Genomic DNA, 21,740 nt, shown 5'->3' with positions numbered 1-21,740 from the left:
CCAGGAGAAATATAGACCTACCTTCATGAGATAACTGATATTATCTTTCTTCCAAATAGATTCCGCCAAACAGCAAAAGAGTTGGCAACTTGTGGATTAAGAGCATAGCTTTCCTTAGAACCCTCTGTGGTTCTTGACAAAGCAGAATTAAAAACAGATCAGCGAGTTCTGGTCTATACACATCTTTTATAATGAAATAAGGAACATAAGGAGTTGATTTCTATTTAAGTAGTTCAAGCACTGCAAATCTGACTGCTGTTAAATGTCTTTATCCTTGTATCTAAGTAAGATTGCAGTGGTTGACTAAAACAGCAGGTGTTATACAAAATACAATGTAACGCATTAGGTTAGAAATCTGACTTACATTCTACTGGAAGAATTTCTTAGTCGTAGTATGTAATCTGTGGTGCTTTTTTTTTTTCAGTTGGTACTTTGATGGGTTTTTTTGAAGGGTGGGGGTGTGTTTGTTTTGTTGTTTTAATCTGGATCCTGAAGGGGGAAACAAAAGACAATCATATGCTGCTGGGATGTTCACCCATAAATGCCTTTGAACAAGTTATTCAGTGTCAGCCAGATTGCACTAGCTGGGAGAGACATCAAATATATAATATTTCCTGTAAGTTATATTAAACTTGGGGCCAAGAAAACTTTGATGTTTTTAATCACTGTATTGGATTTAATTCCAACTTTTTTCTCGTAAGCATGTCATCATAAGACTCATCAACAAAACTGCCTTTATACTTTACATTTTCACAGTGATGAACAAGCATTCATTTCCTTTCCTTGGAGAACTCATTTCCTCTCCTTCTCTCCCCTCCCCAACCCTCCCCTCTCCTCTCCAGGGGAGAGTGGAGAGGAGGGGAGGGGAAGGCAGAATTGTTCAGAGGCGAGGAGAGGAGTGGAGTGGTGGGGGAAGGGTAAGGGGACAGGATGAGAAAAAGAGCAGAAAGGAGGAGAGGAGAGAGGAAAGGGGAGGGAGAGGGGAGGAGGGCCAGAGCCACGGGTGTTCTAGTCCCGATCCCGATCTGTGGGGGTCCTGGTCCCGACCCACGGGAGTCCTGGTCCCGGTCCCCATCCAGGTCCCAACCCGCGGAGGACCCAGAGCCAATCCCAGCCCCAGTGGTCCCAGTCCTGATCTTCATCCCGGTCCCCATCCCGATCCCAGTCCCAAGCTGCGGGTGTCCTGGTCCCAAACTACGGGAATCCTGGTCCTGGTCCCTATCCGCTGGGGTCTCAATCATGGGGATCCTGGTCCTGGTCTCGAGCCACAGGGATCCCCTGTCCCAAGCTGCCGGGATGCTGGTCCCGCTTCTGCTCCTGATCCTGGTCCCAAGCCATGGGGATCCTGGTCCCGGGCCGTGGGGGCCTTGATCATGGGGGTCCCGGTCCGGGTCCCAGTTCCGATCCCCGTCCTGGTCCCAAGCTGCAGGGGTCACGGTCCTGGTCCTGTCCCAGTCCCAAGCCACGGGGGTCTCTGTCTCGGTCCCAGTCTGCATCCCGAGCCACAGGGGTCCCGGTCCCAATCCCAGTAATGAGCCGCAAGGGTCCTGGTTCCAATACACAAAGGTCTCGATCATAGGGGTCCCGGTCCCAGTCACAGTCCCGAGCCACAGGGGTCCCCGTCCCAGTACCAGTACCGGTCCCAAACCCTGAGCAGAACCATGGGGGTCCCGGTCCCAGTTTCAGTCTTGGTGCTGGGGCAGAGCCGAGGGGGTCCCCGTCCCGGTCCTGGAGCAAGCTGCGGGGGTCCCAGTCCAGGTCCAAGTCCTGGACCCAGTCCTGAGCCCAAGCTGCGGGAGTCCCGGTCCCGGGGCAGAGCTGCAGGGGTCCCAGTCACTGTCCCGGTCCTGAGCCGCAGGGGTCTTGATCCTGGTCACAGTCCCGGTCCTGAGCCGCAGGGGTCCCTGTCCCGGTACCGGTCCCGATCCTCAAGCAGAACCGTGGGGGTCCCTGTCCTGGTGCCAGGGCAGAGCCAAGGGGGTCTTGGTCCCGGACCCAGTCCCAAGACCAAGTCGCAAGAGTCCTGGTCCCAGTCCTGGGGCAGACCTGCGGGGGTCCCGGTCACTGTCCCACTCCCGAGCCACGGGGATCCCGATTCTGGTCCCAGTCCCAGTCCCTGTCCCCATCCATGGGCTGAGCCGCGGGGGTCTCGGTCCCTTTCCCGGTCCAGTCGCGGGGAAGAGCCTTGCTGGTAGCAGTCCCCATCCCATTCTGGGTCCCGCGGGTCCCCGTCCCGGTCCCGAGCCACAGGTGTCCCAGTCCTCGTCCCAATACCGGTCCCAAACTGCGGGGGTCCTGGTCCCAGGAGTCCCAGTCCTGAGCCACGACGGTCCCAGTCTCATCCTGAGCCCCAGAGGTCCCGGTCCTGTGCAGTCAGGGTCCCACTCCCAGTCCTGAGCCTTGGGGATCCCGGTCCCGATTTCATCCCGAGCCATGGGGGTCCCAGTCGTGGTCTCATCCCGAGCCGTGGGGGTGCTGGTCCCAGGCATCTTGGCCGCAGTCCCGAGCCACAGGGGTCCCAGAGATCCTGGTCATCCCAGTCGCAGTCTCATTCCAAGACCCAGGTGTCCTGGTCCCAGGGGTCCCAGTCATGGTCTCGTCCTGAGCTGCAGGGGTCCCTGTGCCAGGGGTCCTGGTCCCGGTCTCATCCCAGGCCATGGGGTCCCACTCCTGGTCCCGTCCCAGGGGGTCCCAGGGGTCCCCATTGCAGGGGTCCCTCTCCTGGTCCCGAGCCGCAGGGGTCCCAGTCCCAGGGGTCCCATTCCTGGTCCGTAGCTGTGGGGTTCCCCATCCTGGGGGTCCTGCTCCCAGTCCCAAGCTGTGGGAGTCCCAGTCTGGGGGTCTCAGTCACAGTCTCGTCCCAAGACCCGGGGGTCCCAGTCCCTGGGGTCAAAGTCCCAGTGCCGAGCCATGGGGGTCCCAGTCCTGGGCTCATCCCAGGCCCAGGGGGTCCAGCTCCTGGGGATCCCTGTCCCGGGGTCAAATTTCTGGTCCTGGTGGTCCCGCTCCTAATTCCAGTCCTGAGCCGCAGGGGTCCCGGTCCCAGGGGTCCCAGTCCTGAGCTGCAATGGTCCCGGGGGTCTGTAAGAGTAGGTCCAAAGAGAATGATATTGTCTCAACATTGCTAACAGAGACCTGGAGATGGAGTGCGGTCCTTATGGACACCGAGACCCAGAGACCCTGGGAAGGAGAACTGCACGGTACGAGGAGTGCTCTGCTGGTCCCTGATACAGTAAGGCCGCATAACAGCTGTCCAGAAGATGGATCACAACTGTTGTCACAGAAATGAACCAGAAAACTTGAACTCCAGGTGAATTTCCTTCATTATAATACAAAACCACACCTCCTGGTCTGAAGCCACCTGCCTCTAAGGCAAACCACACCTCAGGCACCCCTCTTTAGACATGCTGGTAACCTTGCTTGAGAAGGTGGAGACTGGCAACAGTCCATGGGCCGGAGGAGCAGCAAGGTGTGTTGCTTGGCATAAAGGATGACTCCTTAGCAACTGAACTTTGGAGATCTTCCCCACCAAGGATCCCAACGATCAGGACTGGCGGGATGCTGCCTAGATCTGGGACCATAGGCACACCTTGGACCTGTGGTGGTAGCTATAATCCTCTTTCCTTTTCTTTTTACTTTACCTTTCCTTCCCTTCCTGTTACTCTATCACATGCAGCTTTATGGAAAAACAATAAAGTTGTGCTGTTTGATCAAACCATGACCTCTTGGCATGGTCGCCTTGATTTTTTGTGCTTTGAGATCATAGTAAATGAACCATCACCAGTCCACTGAGTGGATCATGACAGTAGGTCTCTCATTAAGACCTTTGCTCAGATAAGAAGATCTCCTCCCTGCAAAGACAAGAAATGTGAGATAATCACAGGACAGTCTTTTCTGGTCAGCACAGTCAATTAAATACGCAGCTTTCCACAGAAGAGCATGCATAGTCTCAGAACCCATTCTCCCTTTTTGTTTTTCAAGAAGTAGCTTTGAAGTATGATGAACATATTCCACAATGGCTTGATGAGTTGGGGAATGTGAGATGCCAGTAACATGTTCCACCCCCCAAGAGGCAAGGAACTTGGCCATGCGTGCAGATGAATATGCTGGTCCATTGTCTGTCTTGAGATGCTTCAGAAACCCCAAAGCAGCCCAAGCCTGTCAAAGATGTGAAAAGCCATCCAGAGACTTCTCCCCAGTATGGGCCAATGTTCGCACAACTTTTGAGATGGTATCAACAGAGACATGAACATACTGTGAATGACCAAAAGAAGGCACGTGTGTGACGTCAGATTGCCACAGATCCAAGGACTGATATCCATGTGGATTGACCCTTTGTGGAAACGTCAGTCTGGGACTCAATCACTGACACTCTGGACAAGTGGTGATGATGGATTTTGCATCCATAAAAGATATTTTAAAATTGACAGACCAGTGCCCAAGCCCCCTGATAAAAAAATTGATGAGACGTGAGGACCTGTCATATCAGATCAGGCACTGGAGGAGTCCAAGCGGGAGCTGCAAGAGCATCAGCACGGGCATTCCCTTCACAGATGAATCCTGGCAATCCAGTGTGACTGCAGACGTACTGAATGTAATATCTATGAGTACACTGGTTTACTGTTACCCATAATTTTTTTAATTTAAAAAGTCATTCTGAATTTACCTCCTTAAGCAGCACACGGTCAATGTGTCACGCAACATCCGCAACATAAGCAGAGTCTGTAACAATGTTTACAGCACACTGAGCAAGTGTTTTAAAGGCAACAAGGACAGCACTAAGTTCAACCAACTGAGGTGACCCCTGTGTCAAGTGTATCAATTCTTGCCATTGCTTCCCATCATACCAAGTGACCACTGCCTTTCCCAATTTCCCCAAATCATCTGTAAAGACCGTAGGGCCTTGCACTGGGCTATCTGCTACCGGTGGCTTTTGAAGTATTTGTATGTCCAACTAAGTTTGTAACAACTTATGACTGGGAAGATGATAGGATATTTGTCCCTTAAATCCTTCCAGAGCTAACTGAAACAGTAAACTGTTTGCCAAACACCAGCACATTCAATGGGAATTATCAGGTGATTGGGATCTTGGCCCGTGAGCTGAAACGCACTGTGTACGTCCTTTGGTGATGATTTTTGGTACTAGTTCAGTCTGAGTGCTCACTGTCTTCCATGGTTGTACAGATAAAAATAACCACTCTAAGACATGTGGTGGATCCTGCCAGCCCTCATTCCATTGACCCAACAATCCCATGGGAAGACAGTTAACAATGACAACATATAAACTTATCAGAGTTTCTAAGTTTACACTGTGTACTCTTTTTTTTGTTGCAGACCATTGGCCACCCTCTCTAGGGCTAAGCTGGCTTCCTTAGTTAGTGATTGGGGAGACATTAAATCAGTGTCACCCTTCAACAGACCAAAGGGTGGTTTCAATTGTTCTGTTGTAAGGCCCAAGTATGGCCTTACCCAGTTTGTGGCCCCTAATAATTTTTGCAAATCCTTTAGGGTTCTGACATTTACTCGGAGCTGGATACTGTGGCTCAAGTGTTTGATCCAGCACTTTAACTCCCAAGTATTTCCACAGGGCTTGTTGCTGAATCTTTTCTGATGCTACACATAGCCTAAAGGTGACCAACGACTGCTGCAAAACTGGATACACTTGTTGAAGTTCAGCCTTATTTGCAGCTGGTACAAGAATATCACCCATATAATGATAGCGATGCACTTGTGGAAATTGTTCCCATACAGGTGACAATGCCTTTGCTACATACCATTGACATACAGTAGGACTGCTTTCCATACCCTGCAGAACACCATCCATTGGTATTGCTTACAAGGAGTCATATTGTTTCTGCTAGGTGTTGAAAAAGCAAATTTACATTTATCAGCTTCATGTAAAGGAATATTGAAAAAACAATCTTTTAAATCAATTACCAAAATGTCCCAGTTTCGTGGGATCATCATCGGGGAAGGCACATCTGATTGCAGGGCTCCCATTCCCTCCATTACACCTTTTACTTTCCTTAAATCTTTTAACACATGCCATTTGCCAGATTTCTTTTTTATCACAAACACAGGGGTATTCCAAGGACTATGGGAAGGTTCTAGGTGTCCTTGTGCTAATTGTTCTTCTACTAATTAGTTGGAGGGCTACACATTTTTCCTCAGGAAGGGCCCACTGTTCCACCCAAAGAGGGGTATCTGCCAAGTCAAAGGCAGGGTAGCTCTTTGTACACCCTCCATCAGTGGCCCCTATTAAAAATCCTTCTGGGTACCAATAATAACCCCCATTGTCCCAAAATGTCCTGTCCCCACAAATTCAGAGGGACATCAAGCACGTAGGGACAGATCGTTGCTGTCTGGCCCTCAGGATTTTGAGCTTGCACCATACATTGACTTTGGACACTGTCACACCACCCACTCCCACCAATATGGAACCTGCTGAGCAGACGGGCCAAGTGCAAGGCCAGATGTGTGCAGATGTACCAGTTACATCTGCTCCCATGTCAATCATTCCAGTCACCCGTATTGCCAGAGGGGTCCCTTTGGCAAAGGTGATTTTACAGGTTAGAATTGGCGAGCATTTTGTACACTCTGAGTCCAGAAAATTTGTGGTGTTCCTGTCAAACCGAACCCTTCTTTGCCCCGGACTTTGTCATGGGCATAATTAACTTGCACCCGGAAAGGAATTGATTGTGCAATCCAACTCCCTTCAGGAACTGACGTGGGGGGAGGAGGTCCACACCATCGCTTGAATCTGACCCATATAATCAGCATCAATGACTCCTGGTAAGACAAACAACCCTTGCAAAGTTACACTAGAATGTCCAAGCAACAGCACACTCAATTTATTGCCGATGGATCCCACAGCATTCGGTGGGACCTAATATCATCCTCTGTTTTGATGGTGGTTGCTGTGGTAACATCCAATCCGACGCTCCCTGAAGTCTGGGCTGTGAGTTGGCTGCATAAGCCTGGAATTGCTGTGGAGGATTCATTTGCATCATCATGCGGTCCCTCCCCGTGTTCCTCCCCCATTTCCCTGCTTTCTGTTGCCACCTGCAGGTAACTGTCCTTGACTGCTAAATTTAGATCTAGAGTATTTTGCAAAATGCCCCGGTTTGTTACATCGACCGCATACCAAACCAGAGCCATCAGCCCTTCCTGGCCTCAATCTCTTTGGACAGTCCTTCTTTAGGTGACCTTCTTGCCCACATGTGTAGCAACGGCAGGCAACCTTGTGGCTAGGCCACTCCACCACACCAGTCCCCTCCCCTCCCCCCCCACACGCCTCAGGGCTATTTAAATACTTAGCGAACGAGCTACAGCTGCTCATCATCCATGTCAATCAACCTGCTGCCTTCCAGGCAAGGCCACGGCTGCAGATTATCAGCGTTAATCAACCCACAGCCTTCATTTCTCTACAATTCACTACCTGGCACACTCACCCCCTGCCATTCCTCACTACCTGGCACAAACACACACCCCAAACCCACGCTGGCTCAGTATCTGCCACACCTGCACCACACAATGGCTCACTATTTGGCACCCCTGCCAATGGCCATAGTTCACCACCTGTTACATACACCCCCACCCGCACATACACCCATGGTACAATATCTGGCACCACCACCATCTCCCTCGCCAGTATGGCTCACTATCTGGCACCCCACCTGCCAGTACCAGCTTCTATGGTTCACTATCTGGCACACCCACCCCACAACATGGCTTACTGTCTGGCACACCAGCCCCCAGCCATGGATCACTATCTGGCGCACACACACACACACACACGGCTCACTATCTGGCACCCCACCCATCGGTAGCAGCTGACATGGCCCACTATATGGCACACCCATCCCCCTCCATGACTCACCATCTTGCACACCTGCCCCCCACTATGGATCACTATTCAGCACCCCCGAAGTCCATGGCTAACTATCTGGTTCCTGCATCCCATCTATACTTCAATATCTGGCATCTCTGTGGCTCACTATTTGGCACCATGCCACCGTCATGGGTCACTATCTGTCAGCCCGCCAGTATGGCTCACTGTCTGGCAACACAACCACTGGTACTGCCTGCTATGGCTCACTATCTGGCACCTCTCCCACCATGGCTATCTGGCACCCATGAGCCCGGACATGGCTCACTATCTGGCACACACACACCCCTAATACACACCCATGACACACTATCTGGCACCCCCTCCCTCCCCGTTGCTTCCATGGCTCACTATCTGGCACACCCGCGCCACTCCATGGCTCACTATTCATCACTGACCCCCCCACCATGTCTCACTATCTGGCACCTCACTCACCAGTACTGTCTGCCATGGCTCATTATATAGCACAAACACCCTCCTCGATGCCTGCCTATCTTGCATCCCCCAACACCCCTCCACCATGGCTCACTATCTGGCACCCCACTCACTGGTACCGGTTAACATGGCTCACTCTCTGGCACACACGTGCACACACACCCTGCAGCTTTGGCTCACTATCTGGCACCTCACCCTCCGGTACCGGCTTTAATGGAACACTATGTGGGACACCTGCCCACCACCCTGGCTCACTACCTGGCATCAGCCCTTCCCGCCTCTATGGCTCACTATCTTGCAACCCACCGGCATGGCTAACTATTTGGCACCCTATCCGCCAGTACCAGCTGAACAATGGCTCACTATCTGGCACACCCACCCCAACCCCCCTACAGCTCACTATTTGGCACCCCATCTGCTGGTACCAGTTGCTTTTGATCACTATCTGGCACATCTGCCCCCCTCCATGTGTCACTATCTGGCATACACACAAAGACACACAACCCCCTCAATGGCTCACTATCTGGCACTCCTCCCAGCCGATATGGCTCACTATCTGCCACCTCACCTGCCGATACCGGCTGATATGACTCATTATCTGGCACACACACACTCCACCATGGCAACTCCCTGGCACCCCGCCAGCTGGTACCAGCTGACATGGCTCACTATCTGGCACACACGTCCCCCGCTATGGCTAAATATCTGGCACCCCGCCGCCATGGCTCAGTATCTGGCACCCCACCCTCCAGTAGTGGCTGACATGGCTCACTATCTGGCATACCTGCTCCGCTCCATGGCTCACTATTCATCACTGACTCCACCTCCATGGCTCACTATCTGACACCCCACCCGCCAGTACCAGCTGACATCTCTGAGAAAACGTAGAATCTCTCTTACCGAGAGAGTTGCCTGTGTCTGAACCGCGTCTTTTCCTGGAGAAAGATTTTACAGATGAATCTATCTGTTCTACAGATTCGTTCACAGGCTCAGCTCCTGAAGTGAATTGTCTCTCTTCTGTCTCCGATGTCCTGGATTCACTTTTAACACTAGTATTCCTCCTTAAAAAAACACAACACAACAACAAAAGAAATAAAACCAAAGATCACTCAATGTTATCTTATAATAAAACTAATATAAACCAATAAAACAAAATAAAAGCTATTCTTCTCCACTCCAAAAGGGCATCTAACAGGTGGTGAACACTGCCTAGACAGTTGACATAGTAAGTGTTTTTAACTCAGAATTAAGGTTGCTAAATTGAAACAACCTCTTACAAAATATCGTATTAAGCAAAATATGAGATCAGAAAACTAGAATACACAAAGTTAGGGTACATGTCCCCACAGTCTGAACTTTTCCCTCAGTTATTAAACTAGCTAGAAGAAATAAGCTAGAAGAAATACAGGTGCACTCATTCTTACCAGCACGTGTAATAATAACGACAGATCTAGCTCAAACAACTTGACAGAGCTGTGTGATGCAGAACCACACGTGAACCACACATTTCTGGTTGGGAATCTCACCCCACCCCATCCAGTCGTTAAGACATTAAGTTATAACGTGTTGCTTGCTTTTTAGAGCCCTCTGCTGCTGCTCTACATGTATTTTGCAGGCAACCATTTGGCAAACTGGTACATTTCCATGATCATGTGGCAAAAACCTGTAGCTTAAAAAAAAAAAAAAAAAAAAAAGGCCCGAACAACCAAGTTCTGTTTCTATTTCACTGAGGCAGTACAGGCCCAAAGTTAAGCACCTGGAATCTACCTTTAGACAGAAAAATTTTCACAGTATCACCTGTTCTAGAATAGTCATCTCTTCTGCAAATATCTTATCCATCAATAACCTAAAGATGAATGACTGCTCAGAGCCTGCAATGTTTCCTTCTATTAAGGGGAAAAAAAGCTTTTGAAAACCATTATGTGTGAGTTTACAGAAGACAAGAGGTCACACTTGGTAATAAGATAGTCTTTCCAAAAATCACGCTCGCCACCTTGAGTCTGTCATTACTCAGTGTTGAGTATATAACAGGCTATGTGTATACATATCAATAGAAACACACATACATTCCTTGACAAAGTTGTATAATAACATTCAAAAAGGCCTGTGCAAATACAGTAATGGAGTACTCCAGGGAGAACTAGTTCCCTCCAACACACCTCCTGCACTTGCTGGATACCCACTTGACTCTTTTTTTCCTCTTTGAAATGTGCTGTCTGGATGTATTGCTTCAGTACTATTAACAAGGCCATGTGTAAAACACGTGGCTAGCAGTGCCTTTTGTCTGATGTCTGAACCACAACTCCTTCCCAGGCACAAAAACAAAGAAGGAAGGCAGGCTGTAGGTCACTACCTTCACCAGCTAGAATCCAAGTCTCACGAGTGATGATGACCTCTCTATTCCTGGTGACATTTACATAATAGTAAGTTCTAGGAAAATTAGTGAGCAGCCTTCATCAAGTAGTGAGAGAAGGGAAGATTTCTCAGGTAAGCATTCTAAACTGGATATTCCACCGGACAACTGCTCTAGAAACAATTCTGCAAACTTCATTATTTAAAAAGAAGAGACTAATGAAGAGCAATACCAGGCAGGGGATGTAGAAACCAAATTGCAGTGTTTGATAAAGAAAAAACAAATAACATGCATATTGGGATAACCATTATCAAGAAACTGTTACTAGCCTACGTGGTGAAAGAAGTCTAGACACTCTAACTAGCAGTTCTGCAAAGGACCTGGGGATGCTGCAGTGCCCAGTAAGGCTAACGACACCTTGGGCTACACCGGGACGAGCGTGGCCAGCAAACTGAGGAAATTTCATTCCCCCTCACTGGTGAACCTGTACTTCCAATGCTGTGTCCAATTTTAACCCTTACAGCTGCGTGTGTGGAAACTGAAGAGCAGTCATACTGCACAGCACCCCTTTCAGATTTCTTTTTATCACTGTGTTTATAGAATCTTACACACCAACTCTTCAGTAATCTAATGTAATAGGTAATAATACCATTTTCATCCTAACAGCATCAGCCTAGCCCACACAAGTCTGGTTCCCAAGCTATCCCTTTTTTTTATTGTTTGGTCTTTTAAGCGAACATGTTTCTGACCATGGATTCACCGCACCTGTGGACAGACCCTCCACTCAGGTCTGATACTTCTGCAGCTTCAGAGTCCGAAACATTGTTTGGCGGAGAATCAAGCAAAGCTACCAAAGCTGACAGACGTGAAAGTTTTGCCTTTTCACTTCAGTTACTGAAAAACGCCAAAACTGCTGCATCTCACTACTTACACGACTTACGAGACACTGACTGGACTATACCTATACCCAGCTGGAACCATGATGGGAAGCTGAGGTACTAAAATTAGCAACTCGCATGAACGGGGTTTGCTGGATTCACCTTCCCCAAAGAAAGCAAGCGTTTCAGCCTTCACATAGGTATGCTGCCAAGGAGACTGAACGAAATCGGAGGCAAATTCCTCTTGATCAAGCATTACAGAAATGTTCTATTTCCACTTTAAGAAGAAAATAAAACATTTCTTAGGAGTAGGAGTGGAATAAGAGATGCCCATTGAAGGCCAAAGCCTCTAAAAGTCTAGGACAGAAATTCACTGAGGCTGAGAGGACAACGCTGGATCTGAACTGTTGAATGTACTAACTCTTTTCATGTAAAGAGCTGCTCTTTAATTTGCTGTCTTTTAGGAAATCGGGAAAGCAGAATAAAGCAGGTTTCTACTAAACTGTTACTTCTATGAGGAAGACAGTTCAAGGCTCAGTGCTGGTCACAAGAGTAATTAAATGCTGGGAAATACTGTGAACGAAACAGAAAACAAAACAGTACCAGCTTGGTCAAAAGGTCCCGTATGCTAAAACCGACAGTTTCAAGGGCTGACTTCAGTCCACAGAGCAGAAACCCAAGATGAAGTACACAGCATCATCGCAAGTCCTCGGGCTGAAAGTAGCTGGAATGTGTAAGCAGGAATGCCCTGCTCTGTTTGCGCTCCTTGTTCTTGCTCTTCCCTACACATCAGGTTACAGCTGTTGTTTTGAGACTTGACACTGGGCAAGACAAACCTTTGATCTGACCCAGCAGAGCTGTTCTGATGCTCTTGTACGAACAGTGGAGGAATTTGCTCCCCCTCTGCTCGTATAGAGAGGAACAGAGCGGTCTTCTGTGCACGCCCACTATTCTGTCACAAGCTTGCTCTAAAACACATGGTACCAACAGCCGCTGAAAGCCTGAGTGCTTCCAGATTCAGGGATGAGGAAGAAAACTGTGCTGGAGCCTGATGTGAGGAGTACAGGCACAGAAGCCTCCTCTGGAGAGTTCTGCACCTGCCATGACCCCAGGCTCTGGACAAGCAGGGTGTTAAGTTAACCTTCCCTCTCCCGAGTTTGGGAGGAGGAGACTAGTTAAAGAGTAGTTCTAACAGAAAGAGGGAATCTGTCAAACAAAACGCTGAACAGTCCCTGAATTGCTTTTCAATTGCTCAAAAAATGAGGCCAGTTATTTAACCAGTTACAGTCCAGGACCAACATCAGGATTCTCACAAATATACAAAACCTCCCTCCCAAACAACTACGTGGTTCATGTGCTTAATTCCCCCAGTTCTTGACAAGGAAGTTCGGGTCACGGACTCCAAAGGCCTTCAACAAGGGACAACCTATCATTCTAAAAATGCAGTTCAAAAATTCTCAAAACTGACAACATTTAAAGTGCGGTCAACACTTAATATAATGAGTGGGCACCAATTAAGGAGTGCTGCCAACTCTATGCACTAGCACAGGGATGTGCTCTTCCCTACACAGTACGGAGCAGAACAGTCTAGTCTAGGCTTGAGCTATGCAGAGGCTTGATCAGAATACACATCCCTTTCTAGAAAGATACCCAAGAGGAAGATGACTAATCTTTATAACGCTGAAAGCAACAATGGGAGGTTTGCACCAGCTGATGATTTCCGATCTAGAAACTTCAGTGAAGGCGTCAAGCTACCGACAGAACAATAAAACAGTAGCTTCAATGCATACACAAAAATGAGATTGAGTGCCTACATGCAAGGTAGGTCTCATGCAGCAGAAACAGATGCAGTCAATCTCCTGAGCTTACCTTGTTTTCAAAACAAAACACACAAAAAAAGCAGAGCATGCATTTGCTGCCTTAACAGAGTAACATCTAGAATGCCCCTCACTCCTCATGAGACTTACAATTTTACATACAGGGAAGACCAGGTACAGGTAGACTGAAGTACAATTACAACTTGTTGTACACCACAAAGTATAAACCAATGAAGATGCTTTATACCAGTCAAATGTCAATAAACTATACTTTCCACAGAAAACAGAACTTACAACTATTTATCAGAAACAATCTAACCGTTTATCTAAATTTAAGCAAAAATCTGCCTCCAGTGGCAATTCTCAAAATACTCTTCTTTGTTGGAGATTAAAGATGGTATGTTACAACCTAAAAAAGCATCCACTTCATCACCACGAATACACCTGCACTACGCATGTTTCCCATGCAAATGAGCACCCTAACTTGGCCAACAGGCTGACACATGTCATGCTCATTAACATGGGAAACATGGGATACTTTTTCATTCCGTCTTCTTTTTTATATCTTGCTTTACCAAGCAAACCCTTCACTGTCCATTAAAAGCTTAATTAAAGAAGCCTTCAGTTCTTAAGCAGGCAAGAATATTGAAAAGCTATCGGTCCAGACCCTAGCATTACTATCAAATATAGTTAGCTCAAGAAAGATGTTGGTTTACCTCCCTTTACCCCTTACCTGCTCTGGACTGAACAATTCTTCCTGAAAAAACATGAGGGAGAACTCAGCTGGGCGGTGATCTGGTTCTTTGCTCCGTTTTTCATCTGCTTCCTGTGTGGTCAGAAGTTCTTGTAGTATTTTAGCAGCAGCAGCAGTTTCTATAGACAGAGTGGTATCGGCAGCACAAAGAATGTCAGAAGGCTGTAATGGAGACAAATTCAGTGCTCCATCTGCTGCCACCAGAAATGACGTGTCTGAAGTTACAGGAGTGAGACATTCCAGCTGGCTTTCCTCAGTTGAAGAAGGTGTGTAACTATTAACAGGCAGTGCCTGATTTCCATTAAGCTCCAGGATTGAATTCTGGCTCTCTACAGGTGCCACTCCCACCTTTTCAGCTTTGCATGATGAATGCACCTCAGCGGCAACCTGAAACATGGCTTCAAGACTGACTTCTGCCTTCTTGTTTTCTTCAGATATATTACATAGCCAGTCAGACGGCATCAGTTCAGCTTCATAAGATGACTGCATTGGAGGATTCTGGAAAAAACAAAATACAGTGAACTTTTGTATCAAAAAATTACCATGACAGGATGTGTATTGATTCTGTTTATCCATTTATCCAAAAGCTTGAAAGATTGTCTGTTATTCTCAGTTAAATAGCAAGTTTAACCAGAAGAAAAAAGAAAAAAGCTACTGCTTTGTCTTGGTTTTCATTAACCACCTTACTCTTGGCACGCTTCCTTTCTTCTATTCATGGTCTATCCTGGAGAGAAGGTTACTTACCAGGAGCTGGTGTATGCCTGCAGATGCATTGTCTGCACACCCTTTGCACCGCAGGTGTTAAATATACCCAAGCATTCAAATCAGAGACTTCTGGTCTTAGTAGGACCTGTGGGGGTACATTAGAACCACCCTCTTCACGTGCCACATACGTAATAGAAAATGAGAGAGAAAATCCACCTGCCTTCAGTTCCTTCTAAAACTCAAGCATTCCTGTTGTTGTAGTATAAATAAATCAGTATAAACCACAACATTTTTAAGCAAAAGAAAAAGGTCCACATGCTGTAAATGTGCATATGGACAACACAACTTGAGGAACTCACCGCTTCTTAACCAATAATACCATTTTCCTCCTCAAGTGATTGTCCATAGGCACATCTACACAAGGGGTGCCCCCCAGGGACGCCCCAGTCCCAGGATGAGTGGGAGTTCAAATACCGATGACAGCAAATACTGCAAAACTGCCCTGCCTGTCACAGCCTCACATCTGGACTCTCCTGTCATGACAGGGTCCCACAGAGGCACAACTCAAAGTCTGCATCGATCTGCATAAAAACCCGACAGAATTTCAGGTCAGAAACACTTCTTGTAGAACCTACAGAGACTGCCTTTGCCATCACAGATCAGGTCTGAACACTACTAAAATTTTTCACTGTAATGACATCACAGGACGACAGGACACAATCAGCAATCCAGTGATGATTTTTTTAGTAGCATTCCTATATATCGAATAACCTTTAAAACAGAATGAAGACAATGAAAGAGTTTTTCCAAAGCAGCAAGTCCTACCCAAGTGAAATGATAGATGACATTTTAACAGCCAGTGTCTGTACTGCTACTTCTTCTGGAGGTGACTCAGTCAAAGGACACTAGAAGGGTCATTTCTTCTGACAAATACAAGTCATACAATGATGTTGAACAGAAACTCAGGTCTATTTAAAATACAGCCTTCTTTTGGAAGAGATCCAGTATGAAGGAGTAGTCCTTAGTGCCTGACTATCCTTAGACCTTCTAGCTGAGGTCATGGTTAATGAAAAGCTACTTCCAGAGACGAGTAAATTAGAGAACAGGAAGCTACAGGATCACCTACTAGGAAAGCCGTATCAGATCAAATGCCAGTGAAGGACTTGGTCTCTCCCTGATGGAGATACCACAAAGAGATGAGATCCTGTCTCCTGGGTGTGTGAAGTCAAGTCCTAGTGTGGATTCGTGTAGATGTGCCAGTTTGCAGATAGCCACAAACTGTGGAGGGTGGGGGGAAACGGAGGGGGAAATAAAACCTGGAATTTGAGAAATTTAGGTTAAGTTAAGCTAAATCTTTTCATTAAAGGCTAAGCCACCTTTATGTTTTTATGAGATAGGTTCAAACATTATTCCTCTCATTTGATTTTTTTTTCAGTTCTATTTTTTTAAAATGTTAACAAGGTGTTTCATTTCTGTTGCATTGCTTGTTTAGTGTCATAAGTAGTCAGGATTCTAAGTAAGATCTGGGTTACCAAACCAGTCCAGGAATAAGATCATCCCTGCCAAAAACCAACCAACCAACCCACCCATACTGAAGCTTTTTCTGCCTCTTCTTAGGGGACCTCAGCTTGAAGCTGTTACAGCACATATTGTCCTCTTGGATGCACTACAGGATCTCGTGTGTATTTCCAACAGGAGAAAGGGGCCACGCAAAGGTACAATTTAAATCCTTTTAGTTCACCTGGAGAAGGATGGGGGGAGGCAGCAACGAAACAAGGAAAACCGATAAAAGATTGAGAAGTCAGGGCCTGAAAGACTAATAGCTTGCTGGTCATGCAAGCTCAAGAGGAAAAATGGTCTAACTTAGCAGAAGTGGTGAAAGAGAAGATGGGCATTTCACTTATAAGATTAGCATAGCGTGTGCAGGAATTAAAGCACAACCACACCTTTTCAGGGACCGCTAGGACTACACAAATCTGGCTTGAGTGCTTGGGCAATCGGAATTAGTTCAGACTTGATTTCTTTTTGAAATAACATGGCTGATTATCATTCCTTATTACAAATAAAAGCAAACTACTTAGGACTGCTTTTAAGGTCAGAAAGTTCTTCTTTTTTCTTGCACGTTTATTTCTTCCATTTCCCGTTACCTCTTGCTTCAGTTCCACAAGGAAATACCGACAGCTTAATAACCACTGGTAATAGCAATAATCAAACAGCAGGGCTGCTATTAAAAAAAAACAAAACGAGGTGGGGGCAGGAAAAAAAAATTTAAAAATCGCTGAAATCCAATATGTAGCCTCAGTTCACATCTATGATAAAGCAGCGGGGAAGTATTGAGCTAATGGTTGTGAGCTGCCAGCACTGCTGTTGCAGAAGATAGCAGGAGGTCTCTCAAAAGACTCATTCCTACCCAAGGATACTGATTCATCACACTAATCCAAACCCCACTTAAGAGAACCCAAATGAAAAATGGGTAAGAAGTTGTACCTGAGCTCCCTGTTTTGTAACCAACCGTGATGAGAGTGTAATACAAACCTCTGAAACCCCGATTTCAGAAACCTGGTGAGATACACCATCATCAGCCACCATGTCTGGGTATAACCACCTATGTCCCCTTGCCATTCCACGCAGTAATTCTCTGTAGCTTTTCCTGGAGAGCAAACTGCAGCCAACCAACCAGTTAGTTACCGGCCTGGTCTGCCCGTGTTCCAGTCAGGGTCACCTAACACTTTCAGCAGCTCAGGTGCGTACTGTACAAGCCCAGCAGCTGGCCTCCAAGACCCAGAAACTCCACCTGTCTTAATCTCTCCTAAACTTAAAAGTGATGCTCTCTGCAAGACCCAGTAAGGAACAGCACAAGGTTTAAGCTTCCTTGTCCGAGAGTGCCAGCTTTTCCTTCTGAGACCACAAAGCACCGTCTGGATCCAACAGAAACGGGGCTGGTAACCAGCTTGCTGACTGCTAGTGCGCCGATACGGTTCGCTGTCTTCGGGACTGGTCCAGCAGTTTCGTATAGGCTTTGCCACTCCTATCTAGCAGCACACAGCGGGACCAAACAGCCTAAAACGCCCCGCAAACCACGCTTCAACAGCATCGCACTGAATTCCTGCAACTGGTAGAAGGTATTGAGTGGAACGATAGGAAATATACCATGCAATAGTTCTATTTTTTGTGAAGAACAATAAAAATGCTTAGTCAGCCAGGGCTGATGAATTTTACCGCTTTTGAGGATTTGTGCAAGTGGTTACTGATGGATGATCAATACACCAGCCGGGCAGGATGCTCAATACTGCAGCTTGCCACATCCCCCAGCAGAAGTTTGGGGAAGTATATGCCCCAGAACACACAAAAGGCAAACTGATTATTCCCCACAGCTCAGCAAGAACCGCAGGCAAACTGCTGTCTTCTGTACCACCTGCACAGCCTGTCACCACGTTCCAGGAGAAATGACCTATGCTATGCTAAGACTCAGAAATCTCTAGAAGTCCCGTTGATCCACGCGGTACGATAGCTGTGTTACCCTGCTCAGAGACAGCCGGTTACTGACCTGGTGGAACTGATACAGGGCACTGCTCGCCTTTGGCCTTCTCACGCAGAGGATCGCCTTCCCGCAGTCTGCCCAGATGCTCGGCAGCTTTTTGCTGGGGGTTTCCAGGAAACAAAGCAACCACTAGCAAGTGGCCTAAAGCTCTTCTGACTCCACACACTGCCCATGGACTTGCTTCTCCAAACAACTGATTTTTACTAGACCCTTTGGACACTGTATATTATCCTTCAATCTAGCCACAACACCACCTTTGACAACTCCTTTGGAATGATTTACTATCCCATGGATCTCGGCCTTCCGAGATAAGCTATTTAATTGTGACTGCCCATCGCTCAGACGGATCCTCATGTCCTGGATGAAAAAAGCAGCTCACAATGAAAGTGAGAGGACAAAGATGCACTGTGCGAAAAATAAATACTACAATATCGACGGCATGACTGGCTGTTGGCTATTTATAGCCTTACACTAACGTGTTATCCTGGCCATAACCTGCCCATCTTGGATAAGCTTATTTTTTAAAAGAAGTCATGAATAAAAGACAAAGGTTGATATTTGCAAGACAGGAAACTGGATGATCAAGCTTGGGTAGGTCAACCCTTTTTCAACACACATAAGCATAACTTGCTTCGCTTGTCCTCTGTGAGGGGGAAAAAAGTATATGCGTTATGCTGTAATAGAAAAGGAAGCTCTTGCATTCTTACTTCAGATCTTCTGATATCTGATAAGCCAGGCCCTCCAAATAAGGCGCAGTTTCCACTAAAATTACATAAAGCATTTACAGGAAGTACTGGAGTTATCTTTAATAAGAGATCTCCGAGGTGGGGCCCATTCCACAAAGTCACCTTAGTTTTTCTCGTTCATCAAATGAAACTCAGGACTGCAGGAAGCTGTCCGGGACAAAGAAGTGGAGCTGCTTCTCAGTATTTTCATAATATTAAAGAATCTCTTTTTGTCCAGGCAAGAGCATTCTTCCAATACAAATGCAGGCTCATTAACTAAAAGTGATTCTGGTGAAGTCAAGCAAAAACACTCCACTGATGAGGACACCCACTATGCTGCTACCCTGAAACCTAACCTGAATTACAAAACTACCCGTTTAACATTCAGTGGTTCTTTGAAATAGGTATTTGTAAACCACATCACTTTCACTTTATCAAGCAGATCAATTTTCAAATTTATATCCTTAATTTCACAAGTGTATAAACCTGCAGTTCATTCATACAGTCTCCTTCGCTTTCACCTCCTTTCAGTAGGCTACGCTCACCTGGAGAAAGCTGTCGTGGGTGCACGCTGAAGCAGTAGGACCAGCACAGCCAGCCAGAGGATCTGTGTGGGCTGCTGCTGAACAGCTCTGCGGTGTGGCTGCAAGAATTCAAACACAGCTATCAGACTGCCGGAACTTGTGTCTGGTGTGCAGAGTTCTATTGCTTACTTTGATTAAACATTTCAATAATCACACAGTAAACGACATTCCAGAAATTTATTGTTACCTCCCAAGTCATTTTAAGACCAATTTCTTAACCTTAAAAATATTTAAGATATGTATAGATATATTAAAAATATATATTGTAAAATTGGTAACACACACACATACATGCAGAAACTTCATAATCAGAGTCTTTTGTGTCTTAGTATCACCTCTCTGATTTGGCTGCTTGAGTTTCTTGTCACAATACACCACAGAAAGCGTATTCACATAGCTGAGCCTAGGTGTTCATACACACTTGTGACCATGTGAATTTTAAGACTTACAAAGAAAATGAATTATCTTAACCAAGAGTGTATCATTCCGAAGAATATCATGACTACTCCTAAACTACCACTCACCAGAAAGGTCTTCATAGGTAAATGAACCCTACAGGCACAGATGCATTCAAAAGGCGCGACTGGACTTGCACTGTCAGGTGGCACCAATAACTAATATTTCTCACATGGTCTCCATGACTGATTTTTCATTATTAGACACTCTCAGATAATAAAGCTTCAACGCATTTCTTTGACGCGATTCTACTACTGTCAAAGGTTTTGCAGATAGTTGAAAGTAAACAGAACTAAATCCTTAAACTAATTATGGTCTAAGGCTAGTGGGGAAAAAAAGACTTAGATGAGCATATTTTATGTTACTGACTTTTCAATAAGAATCATAATGAAAAACCAGGGAAATCTTTTTGTCACGGAAGTTAACAAACAAGTTTGAATACACACAAAAAGAAATCTTTTGACAAAGTTCTACTTTGATTTCATTTAATGGGACTTCAAAAGTGAAATGAATAGAGTCAAGAATAAGATTGAACATACATTCTTTAGTTCTCTCACTTACTAAATACGTATCTTAAGGTTAACTATCACTTTCCAAACAAACTAATCTTGCTGCTGTGCTCTCATGATGAAGGAAACCAGACTTTTTCATGTGGACATTTGAAGAAACACGCTTTCAGCATTCTGTATGTTATAATATATAGAAGAAAGGATAGCGGAGAGATTAAGAGATACACAGGCACAGAAGTAAAACCGCTGAGACAGTCCTAGAGTGACAGTGAAAATTAAAAGATTTATCATACTCCAGTGAAATGTCACTTACACTCTCAGAAACGCTAATTAATTCACTGGAGTTTTCAAACGCCTCAGATTCCCTAAGTTTCTGTATTTTAGTTTTGATTACACCTTGCAAAATTTGGTATGTTTTCACTGCGTTCTCACACCCACCTCCCACCCCAGAAGATTCTACCTGAGCAACATAGCCAAGTTATCCTTTAAACTTAAAGCAACGAGCGTCATCCAGTGAGAGAGATCTCCATATTCATGTCTAAATCTACGCTGGTCTCCCTCAGCTCCCCTACAGGCAGTACTTCAAAACAGGCACTTCCAGGACACCAGTAATCTTACCCCAAGACAAACTCTAAACCGAGCTACGTGAAATCGCACCCGAGACGCCCCTTTCCTTCCCTTGACTACGGGAGAGGGCTGGGGCCTTAGCTGAGACAGAGACAACTACAATTCATCATGATGAGTTTCAGCCTATGCTCTGTAACCAATAGAAACGCAAAGCGGGGACCACCTCCCACCTCCCACCTTAATTAAGCAAGTATTCTGGATGAGGCTTGGAGCTACCTGGTCTAATAGAAGGTGTCCCTGCCCACGGCAGGGGGGTGGGACCTTGCTGATCTTTAAGGTCCCTTCCAACCCAAACCATTCTATGACTCTCAGGACACCTGCTCCTGGGAGAAGACTTGATAGTTAGCAGCTGGTAAGGCAGGCTCCACACTCTGGCCACCACAGTAATCTCTGCATAAGGAGCACAAGGCAAGGGGCACGTGGCAGAAGTTGCCTGTCTCTTAAACATTTAAGTGTGTCTACAAGAAA

The 21,740-nt window shown here is 46.4% G+C and overlaps 1 protein-coding gene across 3 annotated transcripts in view; it reads right to left on the bottom strand.

Moving 5' to 3' along the window:
- The window catches only part of LOC119144781 (heat shock factor protein 5-like), a 38,307-nt gene that overhangs the window by 3,476 nt on the left and 13,091 nt on the right, over positions 1-21,740 (bottom strand). The window contains exons 1-3 of one of the 3 annotated variants that reach the window (XR_005103210.1): positions 19,583-19,638; positions 14,105-14,623; positions 22-3,851 (exon numbers count right to left, since the gene is read on the bottom strand). Coding sequence is in view for 2 of the 3 variants with exons in the window: in XM_037380554.1 (XP_037236451.1) it covers positions 14,105-14,623; positions 19,583-19,597 (534 nt within the window). In the remaining variant the exon portion in view is untranslated. Of the gene's footprint in view, positions 1-21; positions 3,852-14,104; positions 14,624-19,582; positions 19,639-21,740 lie in introns of those variants that run through there. The other 2 variants (XM_037380554.1, XM_037380556.1) reach the window with 2 other exon arrangements.

This window comes from Falco rusticolus, chromosome 3 (assembly GCF_015220075.1).
Source record: "Falco rusticolus isolate bFalRus1 chromosome 3, bFalRus1.pri, whole genome shotgun sequence".
NCBI classification, from domain to species: Eukaryota; Metazoa; Chordata; class Aves; order Falconiformes; family Falconidae; genus Falco; species Falco rusticolus.
Note: the sequence above shows the minus strand (reverse complement) of the source record. Positions and strands in the feature narration are given on the sequence as shown.